The following is a 17483-nucleotide window of genomic DNA, read 5'->3' on the forward strand; positions in this document are numbered from 1 at the left end:
GGGCCAAAAAGCAAGTGGCTGCTGAGAGCCATCCATATGCTTGCACTTGGTGCCTCTTTGAAGCTACTTGAGCTTTTGAGAGAATAAAGGTGCTGGGGTCAGAACCAGAGTCACCACCCTGCTGAGGCTGCATGGCGCCTCTGCCTGACCAGCTGACTGGCCCCGGATTCCTGGGGGCTCAGAGACCCAGGGCCGAGTGACCCAATGCTTGAGGTCATGCATGCACACAAATGAGAAGCAACTTCAGGTTGGTCTGAACATTGATGGTGGGCTCTGGCCGACATTCCCTCTGAAGGGCTTTGGAAACCATGCAGCCTTCGACCAGCTGGGAGGCCTCAGAATGGTGGGGCTACTGTGCAAGTGCAACTCTTTGCTCTTGCTGGTTTAATAGAGAGACAAATATTCTAGGACCAAGTAACTGCTGAATGACATCCTGCTTCCCGCTGGGCCAAGGGCAGAGGGCAAGGCCATTCAGGCCAGCTGGGTCCCCTCTGCGTGCACATCTCAGGACCACAGGGGAGTCCACAGGGGCAGGATCCTATTGTCTGGTGTCAGCAGAAACCCGGCAGACAGAGCAATGGGTACCTGCCACCAAGCACCTCACGTGTGTGGCCACCTGAATGCTCGGCAGCTGGAAGTTAAAGGTTGAGTCATGGAATCTCCCAGGAAATTCACTCTCTTCATTAAAGTTGGATGAACAAACTTGGCAAGGGCTCTGGTTGCTCCAGAAGCCCCACGCCAGTTCCTTTATTCCTCCTAAATCTCTCCTCTGTGCAGGGCCAGACAGAACAAGAGCAGAGCAGAGTCAGGGATGACCCTTGAGAGATGGGGTACCTCAAGAGCACTGAACCCACAGGCTGGAAGGTGATGGGGAGTTGGGGACAGGCTGGCCCCAAAGCTTTTGCTCCAGCCTGAATGGTATCAGAGGCCCTTCCTAGTGCATTATTATTCCTCAGTGTGCAGCATTGCCCTTCTCTTTCTCTGGCTCTCTGAGGGGAGAGGACATGCACTGTGTGAGGAGGTTTAGCAGGTGTTTCCCTTCCAGATAGAGGGCCGGTCAGGCTGAGAGGGCCCTGGGGAGGCTGTGATGGTGCTGGTGCCAGAGGAGCAGCCTGGGGCCAGGTGGTGCCAGTGTGTCTCAAGCAGATACTCTGTCCCACCGGCCTTGGAATGGACCGAGCCTTTGCCTGGTGCCAGAGCCCCCTCCTTCCCTTCCTCCTCCCTCTTAACACCTCACAGACTGAAGAAGCCTGGTTGACCAGCTGGCTGACCTAGAGCTGAACTTAGTGGAAGTCATGACAAAATTAGCCAGCCACGGAGAGGAAAGAGGCCCATCTTTGAAGCCAGGCAGAGCAAGTTCAAATCCCAGTTCTGCCACGCACCTGCTGTGGGGCCTTGGACAAACCATTTTGTCTTCTGGGCCTCAGCATCCTCTGCACCTGGAGGCAGCTCTCTTCATCTCCCAAGGATGCTGTAAAGATTAGACTGTGTGTGAAGTCAGAGGGGAGAGCCTCACAAATAGTACATTCTCACAAAATACCAGCTCCCCGTCCTCCTTCTCAGACCCTATCTATCTCTTGACACTAGGATTCTAGAAGTTACCATTAAACACTCCGAAAGAAAGGTTCTGCCCTGGAATAGCCAGGGGTGGTCCAGGAAGAGCAGGGGTAGAGGGAGGGGGCCTGGGCCTGAGGTGGGGTCTGAGAGGGCTGCGTGCCTGGAAGGGTGGGACATAGTAAGAAAAGCAAAGCAGGGCTGTGAGAGGTAGCCTCAGCACACCCCGCTGTTGGGCCCGGGGGGCCGCGGGCTAGCCCACACCCTGTTCCCATACCCGGGCGCTCACACCCCATGCACACCAGCCTGTCCTCCACCTGGGTTATGCACAGTTTGAGCAGCTGAGACAGCCCAGGTGCCCCTCCTGGGGCCCAGTGTGCACCGCAGAAAGAAATCCTGCTGCCAAGCGCTGACTCGGCCTTCATTAGGACAGCCTAGCTCCCTGGCCCGGCCCAGTGGCCCTATGCCACCGTCAGCCACACCCTCCACCAGAAGATACATGCTTCTTAGGAGGATTGCTGGGGCACGAGGACCTTCTCAGACACCCCATCCCTGCTCTGTCCCCATCTATGGTGATGCCAGCCTGTGTGGCCTAGGGTGATCTCCAAAAGGGTGATGGTTCTCAGAGCCTCCCAGACTCCAGGCTGCCTGGGAAGTGCAAGCCTGCCCATGGGAAGGGGCCTGCCCCTATTACAGAGCACGCATTGCTCCCGGTACAGTGGTCCCTGCTCGGAGAAATTAGCCCTAGAGTGTATGCATGGCGGGGTAGGCGGGCAGCATCAGGGTTCTTGGTCCAAGTGTCAGCTTGCCCTATGCATTGCGCTGAGACCTGGGACATTCTTAGAGGACCTGCACACCTGCCACCCCCCCCCCCCAGTGTGGAGAGGAGCCACGAGTGGGGAGGACTGCGTGAGTGCCAAAGGCCTGGGGTGGGGGTGAGGACAGGGTCTGTTTCATCCTGCACTGGCCTTGGGGCCACACAGGGACAGGCTGTAAAGGCAGGAGTAGACAGAGGGGTCCCTTCCTGGCTCTCCATCACCGTTCAGGCAGAGGCCAGCTCACTCTAACCTCTCTTTCCTGACGGAAGCCACAGAAACCCCCAGGGAAATGCACATTCTCACTGACCGGCCGGGCAGGTGAGGCCCCAGAGCTCAGGGTGTGCTTCCTCTCCTGACTTCCGCTGGTCGTCCTCTGCCGCACATCTCAGCATCCTCTGTGCCCGGTGGGCCTCGCTCGGCTCTGTGGGGGTGGGCCTGCCTCCCCCATGGGACTGAGCCTGGGGCCCCAGGACGGGGGTGAAAGACCAGGACAGGGGTGAGGGAGGGACGCCTGGCTGTCCCTGGGGCTCCCTGGGTCCCACTGAGAGGAGGGCAGAGGGCTTACAGGCCTGTCAGTCCTGCCGTCACCACCTCTTCACGTGCTGGGACCGCAAAGGGGCCCTCTGAGGGGCCGGGGCCTGTGTCCCTCCAACGAAGTGCTGGGCTGGGGCTGCGCTTGTCCCTGGAGACCAGGTGTCCTGGGGCAGGAGGCAGGCAGTGGCCCCCCTTGACTGTGTCCCGAGGAGAGGGCCCTGGTGCCCTCCCAGACCAGAGGTTCTTAGCAGAAACGCGGTGATGAAAGAAAACTACAGGAAGCCTGGATGACCTTAGAAGTCATTTTCCTTTATTTTCTTAACATAGAATGAAACTCCCAATTCCAAAGAGACGTATATGAAGCGCAGACAGAAGCAGGGTCCTGGTGCACACGGCAAGGACGGGGCAGGGAGTGCGGGTCTGCCCCTCCCCCTCCAGCATGACCCTCTGCCCTCCAGTGCCCTCCAGGCAGAAACTGAGAAGCTGGGGATGAGAGGGGTCAATCTCAAGGGCCAGGTAGTAGCCAGAGACACGCCTTGGCTGCCAGGCCTGGCCAAATCGAGGTCTAGCTGTGGGACCTTGGGCCTCAGTTTCCTCATCCGTTAAGTGGACCGGAAGTCCCTGCTTGGGAAGTGGGGAGAGTGTGCACATGCCATGATGCTTCCGTGACTGTCAAGGGCTTCCCACTTCTGGATAGCTGGGTGTTGTGTCTCCGTTTCTGCCACCACCATGGCCGCGGGCACGCTCTGGCCCTGGTGGAATTGAATGGACTGTGCAGACTTGGGCTGCACTTGGGCTGCAGCCACAGCCCCTTCACCAGGTCAAGGCCGATTCTCCTCCAGGGGAGTGAGGACAGAAGTTGGTGGCCTGGGTCACATGACCTGTGCAGGTCACCCCACTGCCCTCAGCGCCTCCAGCCAGGACCTCAGCAGTAAGTGGGGCATCCGATCCTCCTCCCTGCTCAGAGTCAGCTGGGGACTTGGGACCCCCCCACCGAGGATCCAGCAAAGGCATCGGCCTCTGTGGGCTGAGCCACCTCACGGTCAACTGTCCCCAGACTTTGGGCCTCAGGTCACAAACTATCCCTTAATAAACACACTCCCGCATGGCAGGGACCTGTGTCTACTCTGGCCGGAGGAAGTGGAAAACCGAATAACGGTCAGGATGTTGCAGGGATAGGTGGGAAGGGCCAAGTGAAACCAATGTGGAAACATGTATATTCCTCCTTTGACCTCTGAACGGCTCTTTGCTTGTCTGTCTGGCAAGGCCACCGCGGAGGGAGCTTCCGATGGCCAGACTGTCGCTTGCTGCTTTGAAACACTCATGCGTGTGTACACATGCTCTCTAGAGGCACAGCTACGGCTGTGCACTTGGAGGACACAGCGCCGGTCCAGACTCCATCTCCCGGAACCCACGGGGTATCCACACTTTCAGAATCCTAGAGAGGGACCTCAGGCCCACCAAGAGCTCTCCCTGTCCCTGCCACTTCACAGACAGGTCACTGAGGCCCCAAGATAGGGACCATCCCAAGGTTCTGTGGCCCAGCCGAAGGAGGGCCCTGGAAGCAAGCCAAGCTGTGCGGATAAAGCTCAGCATCACTCGCTCCTGACACCCGTCCTGGGGTCTGTTTCCCTCAAAGCCCCCTAGGGGGCAAAGTGCATGTTACAAGAAGGGGCCACGCCCAAAGGCACAAAACACTGACAGTGGAGCCCCAGGCACCTGCTGCAGGTGAGCTGGAGCGCTGCTTTGGGAGGAGGGGGACTTTCCGGCACACCTGTCACACTCTGAGGGGACAACTTGGCAGAGTGGGTCCCTCTCTTTCACCTCCTCTGTGACTTTAAGGGAGTGGGTGAGTGGTAAGTCTTGGTCTCCAGGAAGCCCCAAGGCCAGGAAACAGAGAAAGAGAAAGAAAGTGGTAGCAACAGCCCCAAATCAGGCTTGGCCATGCGCGTGCTCCGCACCTTCTCGAAGTGACAGTGGCCAGCTTGTCAGAGTGTCTACAATACAGAATTCACCCCTCCCCGCCCTCCACCCACCCCTGCCCCTGTCCCCCACGGGGACGCCCGGGCCTGGCCCCCTCTATTTGGGCTTCATCTCCACCCTGGAGTTGATGTCGTCGCCATCCAGGTCGTACTCCTCCACCTGGCCGCTGGTGCACACCTTCATGCGGTCCGTGAGGTCGCTGCTGCGAGGGGCCAGGATGAAGTCGTAGATGAGCACAGCCAGGGCGGCCCCGATGAACGGCCCCACCCAGAAAACCTGGGAACAGAGCAGGCATGCTCAGAGCGCATCTGGCCCGGCCTTCGGGGTTCCACCCTCAGTCCCCTCTCCTGGGAGGCTCTCCCCGAGTCCCTGCCCCAGCACCCTACTGAATGGGTTCTCTCCCACCAGTGTCTGGGGCAGAGACAGGCAGTGCTGCCCCCCAGGTCCCCCAACCTGGCCCAAGCCAAGACTCTGGTAGTGGGCAGCTCCCTCCCTCTGTGTGGCCCAGCTCAGCCTGCTGGGCGAGGTCAGACCTGCCCCTTCTTGAGGGGGCCCCCTGCCCCACCCTAGCCTTGGAAGGTCACAGAGGGTCTAGTTTGGTGAAAGGCTGGCCTGGAACAAACACCAAAAGTGAGAACAGCTGAATCCACAGAGTAGTCCCTCCACGCTACACTCAGCTCACAGGCGGTGAGGCCGTGTGAGGGCAGCCTGGAGGGCAGGTAGGTGCCACCCGTCCCAACCCCTTCGCTCAGAACACAGGCGTGAAGAGGGCCCGCAGCCTGCCCACAGACAAGCTCAGCTGGAAAGCGGCGGAGCCCGGATTCAGGCCTCACTCTCCACCAAGCTGCTGGGTGACTTGGGGTGGGCCTGAGCTGGGAGGGGGTGCCCAGCCCATGCCGGTCCCAGCCGGGCCCCTCCAGCCCCTTCCTCACCAGTCTCACTGTCCTGTGTCCCTCATCCCTGGCTGCCTACCAGAGCCTCCGGGACAGGAGGAGATTCACAGTGGGGTCGGCCTTCCACAGGCACCGCAGCCTCCTGCCCACCTCCACAGGCAGCCCGTTAGTCCTTACCCAGTGGTCTGTGAAGTTGTGACTGATCACCGAGGAGCCGAAGGACCGGGCAGGGTTAATACTGCAGCCAGTGTAGTCAATCTGTGAGTAGGGGGCATGGGGGGCGGGGACAGAGGAGCAGAGGTGAAGGGAGAGGAAGAGAGAGTGAGACACAGAGAGGAGACAGCGAGATGGCGACCAGAACCACAAAGAGACGAGCACATGGACCCAGAAAGATGGCCAGAAGGCCACTGTGCTTTCCTGTTGTGGGCAGGACCCGAACCCCCCACCCTGCCCTCACAGCCCCTGGCCCAAAGAGCTCATTGTCCCCCATGGATGAGCCCAGTTGGGGGACCCTTCCACTGCCCACAGCTAGGCACCCTGAAGCCACTGCCTGGCCCCGCTCTCTTCATTGCCCCCACCTGGGAAGGCCCCGCACTCACCGCCAGCAGGTGTCCCAGGGCCACAGAGAGGCCTATGGCGAGGGGCGCTGAGCCCCCAAGGTCACGGCGCCTCCGGTCAGTGGTGGCCAGCACGCACAGCACCAGCTGCAGGGTGGCAATGATCTCGATGCCCAGGCCCTGGCCCGAGTTCACGCCAGGGGCCAGCTGTAGGGGACAGGGACATCAGGGCTAGGTGAGCAGGACAGGTGGGCACTGGGTCAGGGCCCCTGGCACCAAGGGCCAGACCCTCAGTGCCCTCAGAGCCCATCCCACCAGCCCCTGGCTGGCCCGGAGGGACAGCTTGGGGTGGACATCAGGACTCGTCCCCTGTCACACATGTTGAGGCAGCACTAGCTGGGCCCCTGGTACCTGCCCAGACCTTGGAGGCTTTGGGGTTGTCTGTCAGCTACATCCAGTCCAGGGCCAGTAGGGACCAAGGCCAGAGATGAGGGGCAAGGCCCAGGCATGAGAGGAGATGGTCAGGGACACGCAGGGACAGTCACAGGACAGGAGAAGCAAATGGGTGGGATGGCCTGGATGGAGTCCGCTTTTTATCCCCTAAGTCTGGAACATTCTACCCCATCCCTGGCTGCATCTAAAACCCCAAAGCTGGGGAAGGGTCCTCCTCAGTCCACTGGCCCAGCTCCCTCTGTCCCTCCCCGCCCCCTGCCTGTCTGCTTTGCTGCCCTACCCGGGGTCTCCTTCCTCACCTCCGCCTGCCTCTCCCCCGGTCCAGTGTCTCTCCCACATCTTCTGGGCCAGGGCCCTCCCTGTCTCTGCCCTCCCTCCCCTCCTGGCCCAGCCCTCTCCCTTTGGCCACATGGGCCCCACCACCACCGTCTGGCTGTCACTTGCTCCTGGGCCACTTTTAGTAACATGACTCATGGAAAAGGAAGGGGATGGGAGCTGCTGTGAAGTCACCAGGGCCCTCCCCCTGCAGCTGCACCAGGGAGACCCCTCCCAGCAAGCCCCTGCTCCGCCCTACGTGGGGGGTCTCAGGGGCCAGGGGAGGCCACACGGAGGAGCTGGCCACACCGGCACAGGCCCACTGGCGGAGGCCCGGGCGGGGCCCCTTTTCTGCTGCCTGCTCCCAGGCAGGTGTGTCCAAATAGGTGGGAACTTGAAGTCTCATCCTCAGGGTAAGAGGGTGTCGCCAAGGCAGTTGGGCATTTTGCAAAACCCTAGATGGGGGGCACTCCTCCACCCCGCCCCCCAGAAGTTTTCTTAGCCGTAAGCTGACGGCAGCTTACACGAACAATTCTCTTCCCGCCTTTGTCTCAGCCCTGGGTCACAGGGAAAGTGACTCAGACCCCTGCGCCCTCAGCTCAGCCAGCCCTCTGGGCAATGCCCATTTTCTCCCCGCCCTAAGGTGCTCAGGTCCCGACTCTGACTCGCTGGCACCATGACCATAGCCTTGCCTTCTCTGCTCCTCAGTTTGTCCCAGTATAAAACAGATCGAAGGCAACGGGGCTGTCTCTGGGCATTTGGAAAGTGGTGCCGGGGCAGGAGGGATCAGAAAAGCTGTAGCTTTGTTCGGATCCTTTTTCCTCTTATCCTCAGGATTGGGGGACAGGCAGAGAACTACCCTGCTGCGCAGAGGAGTGGATGTAGGGGCGAGGCCTGCTGGGTGCCGGGTGCTGAACCAGGCTCCGTGGATGCAGGGATGGTGAGGCCGGCCAGCTGCTTGTACCGGTGCCCATCACACTCACACCTGCCCCAGCCTCCGTGTCTGAGCACTTGGGAAGCTCAGGCTCCTCCCCGCCTTTCCTCTGCTCCCCAGGGCCAGCCTAATTGCTAGCTGGCGGGGGTCCTGAAACCAGCCCTTCCACACTGATTAATGGACCCATTGCTTTAAGTGGCTCCTGGCCTCATGCTCCTCAACCCCATGCAACCATCTCACAAATGTGGCCTAGATGAGCTCATCTCCTCTCCCGCCCCATCCTTATAGGTCTCAGCATCCCAGCTCCTGCTCCCCAAAGGCACCACTTCTCATGCAAAGTGGCAGGGGTGGAGGGCTGGGGCTGGTGCCAGGACAGTGCTCTGGTTCCACAGGAATGGGCCACCTGCCCCGGGATTTCTAGGATGTCCCTTCCTGAGTGCCCAGAACCACATGCGCTGGTAACCTTCTTCTTCCAACACCCATTACTTCCACCACCATCAGGAAACGTCCCCTGATTGCTTCACTGTCTACTGATTAGCCCTCCTTTGACTGCCAATGCACTCCCATTACTTACATCTGGGAAAACATGATAATTCAGAATTGGAAGGGGTAGTTAAAGGTCTGTTGAAACTTGATGTTCAGGAAAGAGCAGGTAAAAATTCAAAAAATATGTTACTACTTAGAATCCATTAAACTTGAAACAATTAATAGGAGGGCCTGTCCCAGTTGTGGTCACTTGTTTTTGAAAAAATATATACATTTGCTCCTTTCCAGGTAGTTTCGCCCGGCCCAGGTCTGATATCCCACCAGCTGAAGCCGCCAGAAAAAATAACCGTGAGTTCTGCTACTGCAATTATAAACAACAGAACGATCCACATGTTTAATTTGAAGCAGCTGAAAGATTTGCATACTGAGCCCATGGATACCCGCCCTCCAGGCACATTGGGACCCCACCAGCTCCAAGGGGCCTTCCCAGGTCCCTGGCTGGAATTAGCCTCTGCTGTTACACCCCACCCTCTCGCCCCCGCGAACTGTCGATGGTCATGTAGAGAAGCAGCCCTCCAGCCTCCTACCCTGTGCTCCACCCACCTGGCCCAAGAACCCGGTGAGGACGTTACATCTCCCCACCCAGACCTTGCGGGAGACACTCGCTCTGTGGTGACACAAGTGGCGGAGGATGCTAATTATCTCAAACTTCCGCTCTCTCTCTCTGGAGGCAGCCTGGACCCAGGAAAGCTCTCCGGACCCAGGGAGGGTGTATCTGCCTTCTAGCCGGGGGACCACAGGGCAGTCGCTTTCTCTGTGATCCTTGCAGGGCAGCAGGTGCAAGGGCTCTGTGAGGAGCTAAAGGAAGAGACTGAGGCTCAGGGACGAGAGAGCAAAGCCCAAGGCCAAGGCCAAGTCTCTGGCTACCCACAGGCCCAGCCAAGGGACCTGGCTGTTCCCAGGCGGGACTAGGGAGCTGGCAGAAGACGGGGCTTCAGCTGCCAGGGCATCCTGGCTCCAGAGCGGCACAGGGCTGGCCTCTCCTGGCAAAAAAAACTTTAAACCCTCTCTGCTGCTCATGGGCAGGCTGATCAAGGTTACTTCCAAGTCCCGGGGCCCTCTACTTGGCCTGGGATCCTGGTCCCCACCCTTGGGGGCCTCCAGAGCCAGGCCTGCCTGAGGCTCGGAGCATCATCTCTTGAAGAACAGGGGATGGGAGACAGTGAGGCCTGCCCCACCCCCCACACCCACTGCCTCCAAGACTCAGCACTCACAGGGGGGTGGCTCAGAGGGCCCCCGTGTCACCCCCCATGGGCATTCGCGTGTACCCACAGCTCTGTGCCCCTCTGTGCGTCTGCGCAGATCTGTGTCTGCAGTATCAGTGGGTGACCACCCATGTCCAGGGGCGACTCGGCCTCCTCCTCCTTTTTCTCAGATATCAGGAGGTTTACTACCCAATAAGTAAAAGACAAGCCTATCCAAAAGCTAGAAGAATTTCAACCTTCATGCACCAAAAAATATAGCCTAAAAATCAATGATGCAAAAATCAACAAAAGTTCAAGAACATGGATAAGCTGCAACTAGAGCGAGAATTTAACAACCCTCTCTTGAAAACCGACGGAATAAAGCATTCAAAAGACAAAACTCACAACTGGGAAGGACTTAAATCACATAATTAAGAAGCTTGGTTTAAGGAAAATGTGTAAGACCCCGCACCCCCTAATTTGAGAAGATACACTCTCAGCCCGCTCGGGACACTCAGACAAACGCTCTGTCCCTGCTGACTCCGAGAACCCCGACCACCAGGGTTCTGGGCTCAGGGGCTCTGCAGGCTGGGGGCAGTCTCTGAGCAGCACGTGGCCCTGGACAGTCATGCTGGGGGTCTGCTGGCACTTCTGAGTGTGTCGCCCTGGATGTCCCTAAGTGTGATTCACCTGTTCGAAGGTGCCCCTGCTGGCTGAGGAGTGGGGAAAGAGACGGGAAGGAGGCCCCCTGAGTGAGAGAGAGCAGGTCTCAAAAGGCCGTTTATTTGCTCCCAGAAGCCATTTCATCTTCCTGACAAGAAACAATACACAAAGCAATGGCTTCCTCCTGCCTCCCTCCCTCCTTTCCTTACTCCCAGGCAGCCCCCACCCCGCTGCCAGGGAGAGGAAAAGGCTTCAGTGAGGAGCTCCCGCCTTGCCCTCCTGGGCTCCCAAGGCCTGGGTGGAAGCATCCAGACTTGAGAATGGCCCCATGCCCACATGTGTGTGCCACCACGCATGTGTGCGAATGTGTGTTGGTGCAACTTAAGCATGTCCACTTGGAAAAATGGGGGCCTTGGCTCTGACCCCAGCCTAGAGAGTTTCCAGGATTCCTCCCTTCCGGGTGCCGACCCTGCCTCCCAGACCCACAGCCATCCTCCGGGACAGCCTCCAGAAACCCGGTGCAGGCTCCCCGCCCACCCCCCAGGCCATCTGAACCACTGGGTTCCATGCAGCACCCAGCCTGTCGCAGGCCCTCCCACTCACCACCCTGCTGCACCATGCAGGGCCGTGTGCCCCAGAGCAGCCAGCCGCCACACAGATTCTCCTTGCACACCCCTCATGACTGGGAGCTCACTGGCTCAGAGGCAGCCTTTCCCCAATTAAAAAAAAATCCTCCTTTACACTGAGCAGACCATTGTCCTGGTGGTAGATTTCAAAGGCACTCATAGGAACTGCTCATTTTCCAGCCTCTTCTCCATCTTTGGAGTTGGGGCTTTCAGCCTCGGGGTGTGCTGGTCCTATTGGGCCGCACTGTGGGCAAGGAGTCCCTCAGGTCCCTGGGGACAGGTGCTGGCTGAGGGGACCCTGGCCAGGACAGCATTCTCCTGCCCACAGCTGCAGGTGCTGGGGCTCAACCCCAGATAGCGGTTCTTCCCGAGGGCAAGTGCCAAGACTCCCCTGACCCCAGGGAGGCTCTGCCTGCAAGAACAGAGGGCTCCCTGTACCCCCAGGGGCAGATTCCTGAGCCAGTCCCCAAGAAGCAAGCAGGGGATTCTCTGAGCTGCCTGGGGAGAGCTCCACTGGGCGGGTCCTGAAGGAACGCCCACTGGGTGGGGCCCTCAAGATAGCGGGGAGCACTGTCCCGGCTGAGCTCAGGTTGGGGAGGCCTGCAGGACCTACTGGCTCTGGAGGGGTGGGCTGTAGCCTGGGCCGGCCCCCCTCAGACCCAGCGCCCCTCTCAGAGTGGCGCCCCTTCGAGTGGGGCTTTCCTAAGGCGAGCCCTGGGGAGGGCCAGGGCGGAGGTGGCAGCCAGGGGCCAACGGGCTGCTCCAACAGGGTAAACAGCCTCCAAAGTTTCCGCGGTGAGGGAGGCTCCACCGCAAAGGTCCTGCCACTCTCCCCCTCATCTGGTTCTGGCTGGAACCAGTAATTACACATCCCAGCGGTGGCACCACCACCAGCCCCAGCCCCTCCTGGGGCAGGCCCCCCTGGACAGCGCCCTTGGAGAATTCTGGCTTCCCCTCCCCCAGCCCACCACTGACTCTGGAGGAGGCAGGAGTAGTCCCCAACCCTGGAAGATGTGGTAGCAGCAGGGCCTCCCACTCTGTGGCTGGGGAAACTGAGGCCTGGGAAACCAGGAAAGGGGCAAGTTTAGGGCTGAGGCCAAGCCTCCAATGCAGCAGGTACAGGTGGTCAGGCCCAGAATCAGCAAGACCGAGAGAAGACCACCAAAGAGGGCAGGCTTGTTCTCTGCCTGAGCCCCCTATGGGGCCAAATTCACAGGCTCTGGGGTGGCCAGTCGTCCAGTCCCCTCTAGGACTCAGTCAGACCCTGGCCTGGAACCTGAGCCCTCCCCATCCTCCAGGACCCCAACCTCCCACCAGGACCCCTGTCTGGGCTGTAATCTCCCACTGACCCCCAGCCTATGCCCGTAAGCCCTTCCCTAGAGGGGTCTCTGCATTTGAGCTCCTGTGGCACCTCCTCCCTGAAGCTTGCCTGGCCCTTCCCTCCCCTGAAGGTCAGAAGTTCCCTGGCCACCCTGACATCTCTTATCGCACCTGCCTCCTGCCTCTTATCACAGGCAGCTGTGCTGGGGCTTATCCGCCCCAGACCTGGGGCTTCCCCCGGGGCAGGGAACCGCCGACTCAGCCCGCACGCAGGAAGCCGTGGCAGTCCTGGCCCCACGCGCAGGGATCCTGGGTGAGAGAAGAAGAGGGGAAGAATCACGAGAGCAGGGACCAGTCAGGATTTCTGAGTTCACAAACCAGCAACTCCCGCACCACGGAGCCCCGCCACGGCCTGCTGTGTCCCCATTTCACAGATGGGAACTAGGGCCATCCAGGCCCTTCACTTGCGTGAAGCCACATAGAGTATCGGTGGCTGAGCTCTGGCAGGAGCAAGCTGGGGCACCAGCCCTGCCCCTGAGCCTCTCACCTTGGCCAAAATTGGGGTCTGGCTCTTAGAACCAGCCAGGAATCCTGGGGGCCGGTCAGAGGCCTGTGACCTCTCCAGGGTGTGCCCGGGGCCCTGACTCAGTGAGGGGAAAGCTCTCCCCCGCCATGGCCCAGGGGGACACCCCTTGACTCACCCCAACCACTTCCTGCCACTTCTTTCCCTATTTTCCTTGGAAATCTCCATGCCAACGGTGGGCTCCACGCAGGCTTGGTGCAGGGTGGAGCCCAGGGCCCAAGGGGAGCCTCCCAGGCCTGGAGGAAAGCGTAAGGCAGCCGCTGGGGACCCCGGTCTCTGTCTCTTCTGAGGCACTGAGGGCCCAGTGTCTGACAAGACCCCTTGGTGGGTGGGGGACACCTTCTCTGTTTCTGGACTCCAAACTCCCACCACGTGAGTGGGGCAGTGCCTGGGCCCCCACCACGAGGCTCAGCACACCCAGGCTCAGCACGGCCCCTCTGGGGCCTCTTAGCCAAACCCCCTGAGGAGGGTGATAAACTCAAGTTCACAAGGTGAGCTTGCTGGAAGTATGGGCGTGGCCGAGAGCTACCAAGACACCTAGGTCCCTTCCTGGGGCCTCAGGGTCCTCAGATCCAAGGAAACCAGGGCCTGCCCCCCAGTACAGGGCTGGCCCCCCAGCTAAGTTGCTCCTTTCTCCTTTCTGTCTGCAGCCTGCCCAGCCCGGGTATTGGGGTGACTCTAGACAATGGAGGCCAGAGAGGGGAAGAGCCAGGGCGTGGCCAGATCAGGGTCACTACCCTCCCTGCACCTGCCTGTGATGGGATGCCCGTGTCAGAGAGTCGGCCAGTGGAGGCCTGGCCTGCCTGTCCCTGGAGAGAGGGGGGATCGGGAGGGGCCCAGGGAGCTGGGGAGTCATAGCTCCTCCCCTCTGGGGACCCTCTCCCCAGCTCATCATGCCCCTGAGCTCTGATGTGAACTTGACCTTACCCAGAAGGGTACTCCCTGAGGATCTCCTGGCTGTGCCCCCACTGGAGTGACTGAGGCCTGCAGGGACAGGGCCATTACAGCCATCACAGCCAAGTCTTCCCGGACTAAAGTCTAAACTCCAGCCCTCAGGGCTAATCTTTAATCTGGGGCTGAGTAGCAGTTGACTCCACAGAGGGCTGGGAAAGGTGTCACTGTGACACAAGAAGTGCTAATCCCCCAGTGGCTGGGCCGCCCAGCTGCCCTCTGCGCTGGTCCTACGGAGCCCGGATCCGGACTTTGCCTGGGAAGCTCCCTTGCTGTCCCCACGCCCACCCGCCCTGCCCAGGGCCCCGCCGGCCTCCTGGCTCCAGGTCTGATCCTCCTCTCTGCCCCTTGGCCCTGCTCCCCCCCTGGGAGGCAGCGCCCCCTCAGGTGCTCCACGACATCCTTCGAGCCTTCTTCAGCCTCCCAGGCCAAACTTCCCCTGCTGTGTGCGGCCCAAGCCAGGTCTGAGTGTGCACTTGGCTCCGGGTCTGGAAAAGCCCAGGTCTGTGACTACAGGCAGCGGCCGCCAACAGCCAATTAGCTGTGCTAAGCAGCCCACGAGGAATTCTTTTCAGCAGCTGCCACCCAGTTGCCAACATCTGCTTGTTATTAGTGCCCCCGGCCCAGGCCCCACTCAAGCCAGGACTGGGGTATAGGCGGGGACCCCCTCACCCCATACAGGCTCACGCTGCAGTGCGAACATGCTTGCAGACACACTTACAAAAACAGATCCCACCCCCCCACCGGAGTGCACAGGACGCACAGACTTGAGCCCCATGCTGGTGTCCGTGTGTATCGTCTGTTCACACACACAAACACACGTGTCCCACCCCCCAGTGCCCAGCGGCAGTGAATGGAGCCAAGACTGGGGGACAAGACGTCCGTCCTGGCCCTTGTCATCCAGGAAAACCGCCTGCAAACAGCCTGGGGACATGTCTGATTCCTGAGGCCCGAACAGCAGGAGGTTTTTCCTTGAAGGCAGTTTGTCTGGGGACCTGTGTGAATGTGGGGGCTCCCTGGACGTCAGCGGGGGGGCCCTGCGGGAATCCTGCCCGCACACTTGCAGACCCGCCTGCCGGGCATCTGGTTCCAGGGCTGGGGATGGGGCAGAGCTTCCCCAGGGCTGGGCCACAGCAGGAGAAAGCTGACTCCACAGGCAGGGCTGGGGGTGGGGGCGGGAACTACAGGTGAGAGGGGAGGGGCTGGGGCTGTAGCCCCCGTACTAGACGCCCTCCTAGGCGCCCTCCGAGACGCATTACTCTCCGGGTCTCAGCTTCCCACAGTACCGGGCAGAACAGACTCGGGGGCAGAAAACAGACCCTGGACTGCGCGTGGAGCTGAGTCCCAGCCCCTTCAGGAAGACGTCCAGCAACCTCTCAACCTCGCTCTTTCTCAGTGTCCCCATCTGTACCGTGGATGCAGGACAAGACAGGTGCCGTCTCAGCGCCATCTGAGAGCCCACCCTACTCACCGCATTGCTGCCCAGCGAGTTGTTGGGCAGGGAAGAGGTGACCCCGGAGAGGATGGCGGTGGCGACTATGGCCCCTACGCACTGGGCGACGATGTACATGATGGCCCGGAAGATGCTGATCTGGCAGCTGAGCAGCAGCCCCAGGGTGACGGCCGGGTTGAGGTGGGCACCGCTGATGTGGCCCACGCTCTGGGCCAGCGTGGCAATGCTCAGCCCGAAGGCCAGGGACACCTTCACATTGTCCTGGGTCCCACCTGACGTCTGGTTGTTCTTCACCGGGTAATTGAAGCCCAGGGCAGAACCGATGCTGATGAAGATGAAGATGATCATGGCCAGGAACTCGGCCACCACTGCCCTCCAAAAGAGCTTCTTCTTGAACTCGCTGGCCATGCTGGCAGGGGGGCTTGGCTTGCGACCGCTGCCTGGTGCTTGACTCCCTCTGAGAGCTGAGCCACAGCCCGGGCAGGGCCTATTTATAGGGCCCCCGGGGGGAGGAGGGGAGGGGGAGCACAAAGAGAGGAAGGCCTCTCCTTACTGCTGGCCCGCCCCACACGGCACGGGCCTCCTCTCAGCGATGGATGCAGACACAGCCCCGCTGTTGGCCTGCCAACTTTTTTCCCTCCCTCCTCTGCCCCCTCCCTCCCTCTCTCCCTCCGCCCGCGGCCCTGCCCAGCTCGAGGAGGCAGGCAGAAGGCCGCCACGGCTCTAATAGGCTTTGGGAAATTCCTCCAAGCTGGCCTCACTCAGGGGTCCAGAGAAATCCAGGTGTCCCTGCCCTTCATACAACACTTAGGGGGTCCCCAAGGGCAGAGCCAGGCACTCCAGATGGGGTGGGGTGGGGTGGGCAGGCTGGGCTTGGTGGGCAGACATTGCCCTCCCTGGAGGCACCAAGATTCTGCTGGTCTGGCATCCCCATCCCACCCAGAGTGGTCAGCCTGGAGCCCATGGGCCCGGGGGTCTGGAAGGGCCTCCTGCACCCAAGTGCAAGCCCGGCCACTGGATGTCACTTCAGGGATGTCCCAGAGCACACTTGCACACCGGCCGGGCCTCAGCCGATGGGGGCACAGAGGCATCAGAAGTCTCAGAGAGCTTGTCTGTGGGCCACCCTCCACTCTGTGGCCAAGGGCAGGCCTGAGCAAGGTGGGGTTCTGGGAAGCCCCCACTCTGGGCTGCCTCAAGCTTCCGTAGCAACTGGAATCAATAGCTCAGGAGCCGATGGGGGAAGACGAGGGCGGTGGAGGCCTTTCTCCCCAATGGCTGTCAGGCTGGCAGAACCGCCGGGGAGATGGAGGGCATGACAGCCCGACCTAGAGGCTGGACGGCCGGGAAGGAGGGGGAAAGAGTAAGGGAGGACAGACACGGACTGGCAGAGAGAGGAGGACGGACTGGGGAGGAGGAAGGTCGAGTCGTCACAAGAACACCTGTGGAAGACACCGGTCCCCAGGGCAGAGACAGTGGCACGGGCCAGGACCGAGGAGGAGAGAGACAAAGTGCATGCACAGAGCGAGAGACCTGCTGAAAGAGGGGAGACCCGAGTGGGCCCAGAGCCAGGGGTGGAAAGGGGAAGGTGGGTGAGGAGCAGGGGGGAGGAACCAGACCAGCTCCCACCCGCCCCGCCCCCAGCAGGGGAGGGAAGAAGAGATACAGACCTTGCAGTGCTGGGCTTCCCCAAGCAGAGGCCTAGAGGCAGCCGGTGAACTGAGCAAGAAACTGGATTCCCAGTCCCTGAGGCTGGTGGGGAACCCAGGGCCCCGTCCACCCGCCTGCTGCCCATTGGTGTGTGGAAGGAGGAACCAGGCAGAGCATGAGCAGGGGGACCAGGCCCAGGGGAGAGCGGCCCTCCCTGGGCCTCTACACCGCCTCCTGCCTGCCTCACCACAACCCTACATATATATGAGTGTCAACTTCTTCCCGTTTCACACACGGGAAACTGAGGCCCAGTGAGGGGAAGGGCTTCTATGAGTTGTGTCTGCACCAGGCACAGGGCAGAGATCAGCATGGGTCTCGCACCTCCCACCCAGGCTCCTGTCCCTGACCAGCCACAGCACACACCAGGGCCGCCTGGCCCCAGCAACTAGCCACCAGGGGTCACCAGGGA

At 60.6% G+C, this 17483-nt stretch overlaps 1 protein-coding gene across 1 annotated transcript; it reads right to left on the reverse strand.

Moving 5' to 3' along the window:
* Positions 1 to 3194: 3194 nt before the first annotated feature.
* AQP1 (aquaporin 1 (Colton blood group)) lies at positions 3195 to 15847 on the reverse strand. The gene is made up of 4 exons (XM_037126569.2): positions 15386 to 15847; positions 6382 to 6546; positions 5960 to 6040; positions 3195 to 5165 (listed from the first exon to the last, which is right to left on the reverse strand). The coding sequence occupies exons 1-4, from the start codon at positions 15773 to 15775 to the stop codon at positions 4986 to 4988; spliced, it is 816 nt and encodes a 271-aa protein (XP_036982464.2). The 5' UTR covers positions 15776 to 15847; the 3' UTR covers positions 3195 to 4985.
* Between the last annotated feature and the right edge of the window lie 1636 nt (positions 15848 to 17483).

Source organism: Artibeus jamaicensis, unplaced genomic scaffold (assembly GCF_021234435.1).
Source record: "Artibeus jamaicensis isolate MK-2021 breed Jamaican fruit bat unplaced genomic scaffold, CSHL_Jam_final contig_1016, whole genome shotgun sequence".
In the NCBI taxonomy this organism is placed as follows: Eukaryota; Metazoa; Chordata; class Mammalia; order Chiroptera; family Phyllostomidae; genus Artibeus; species Artibeus jamaicensis.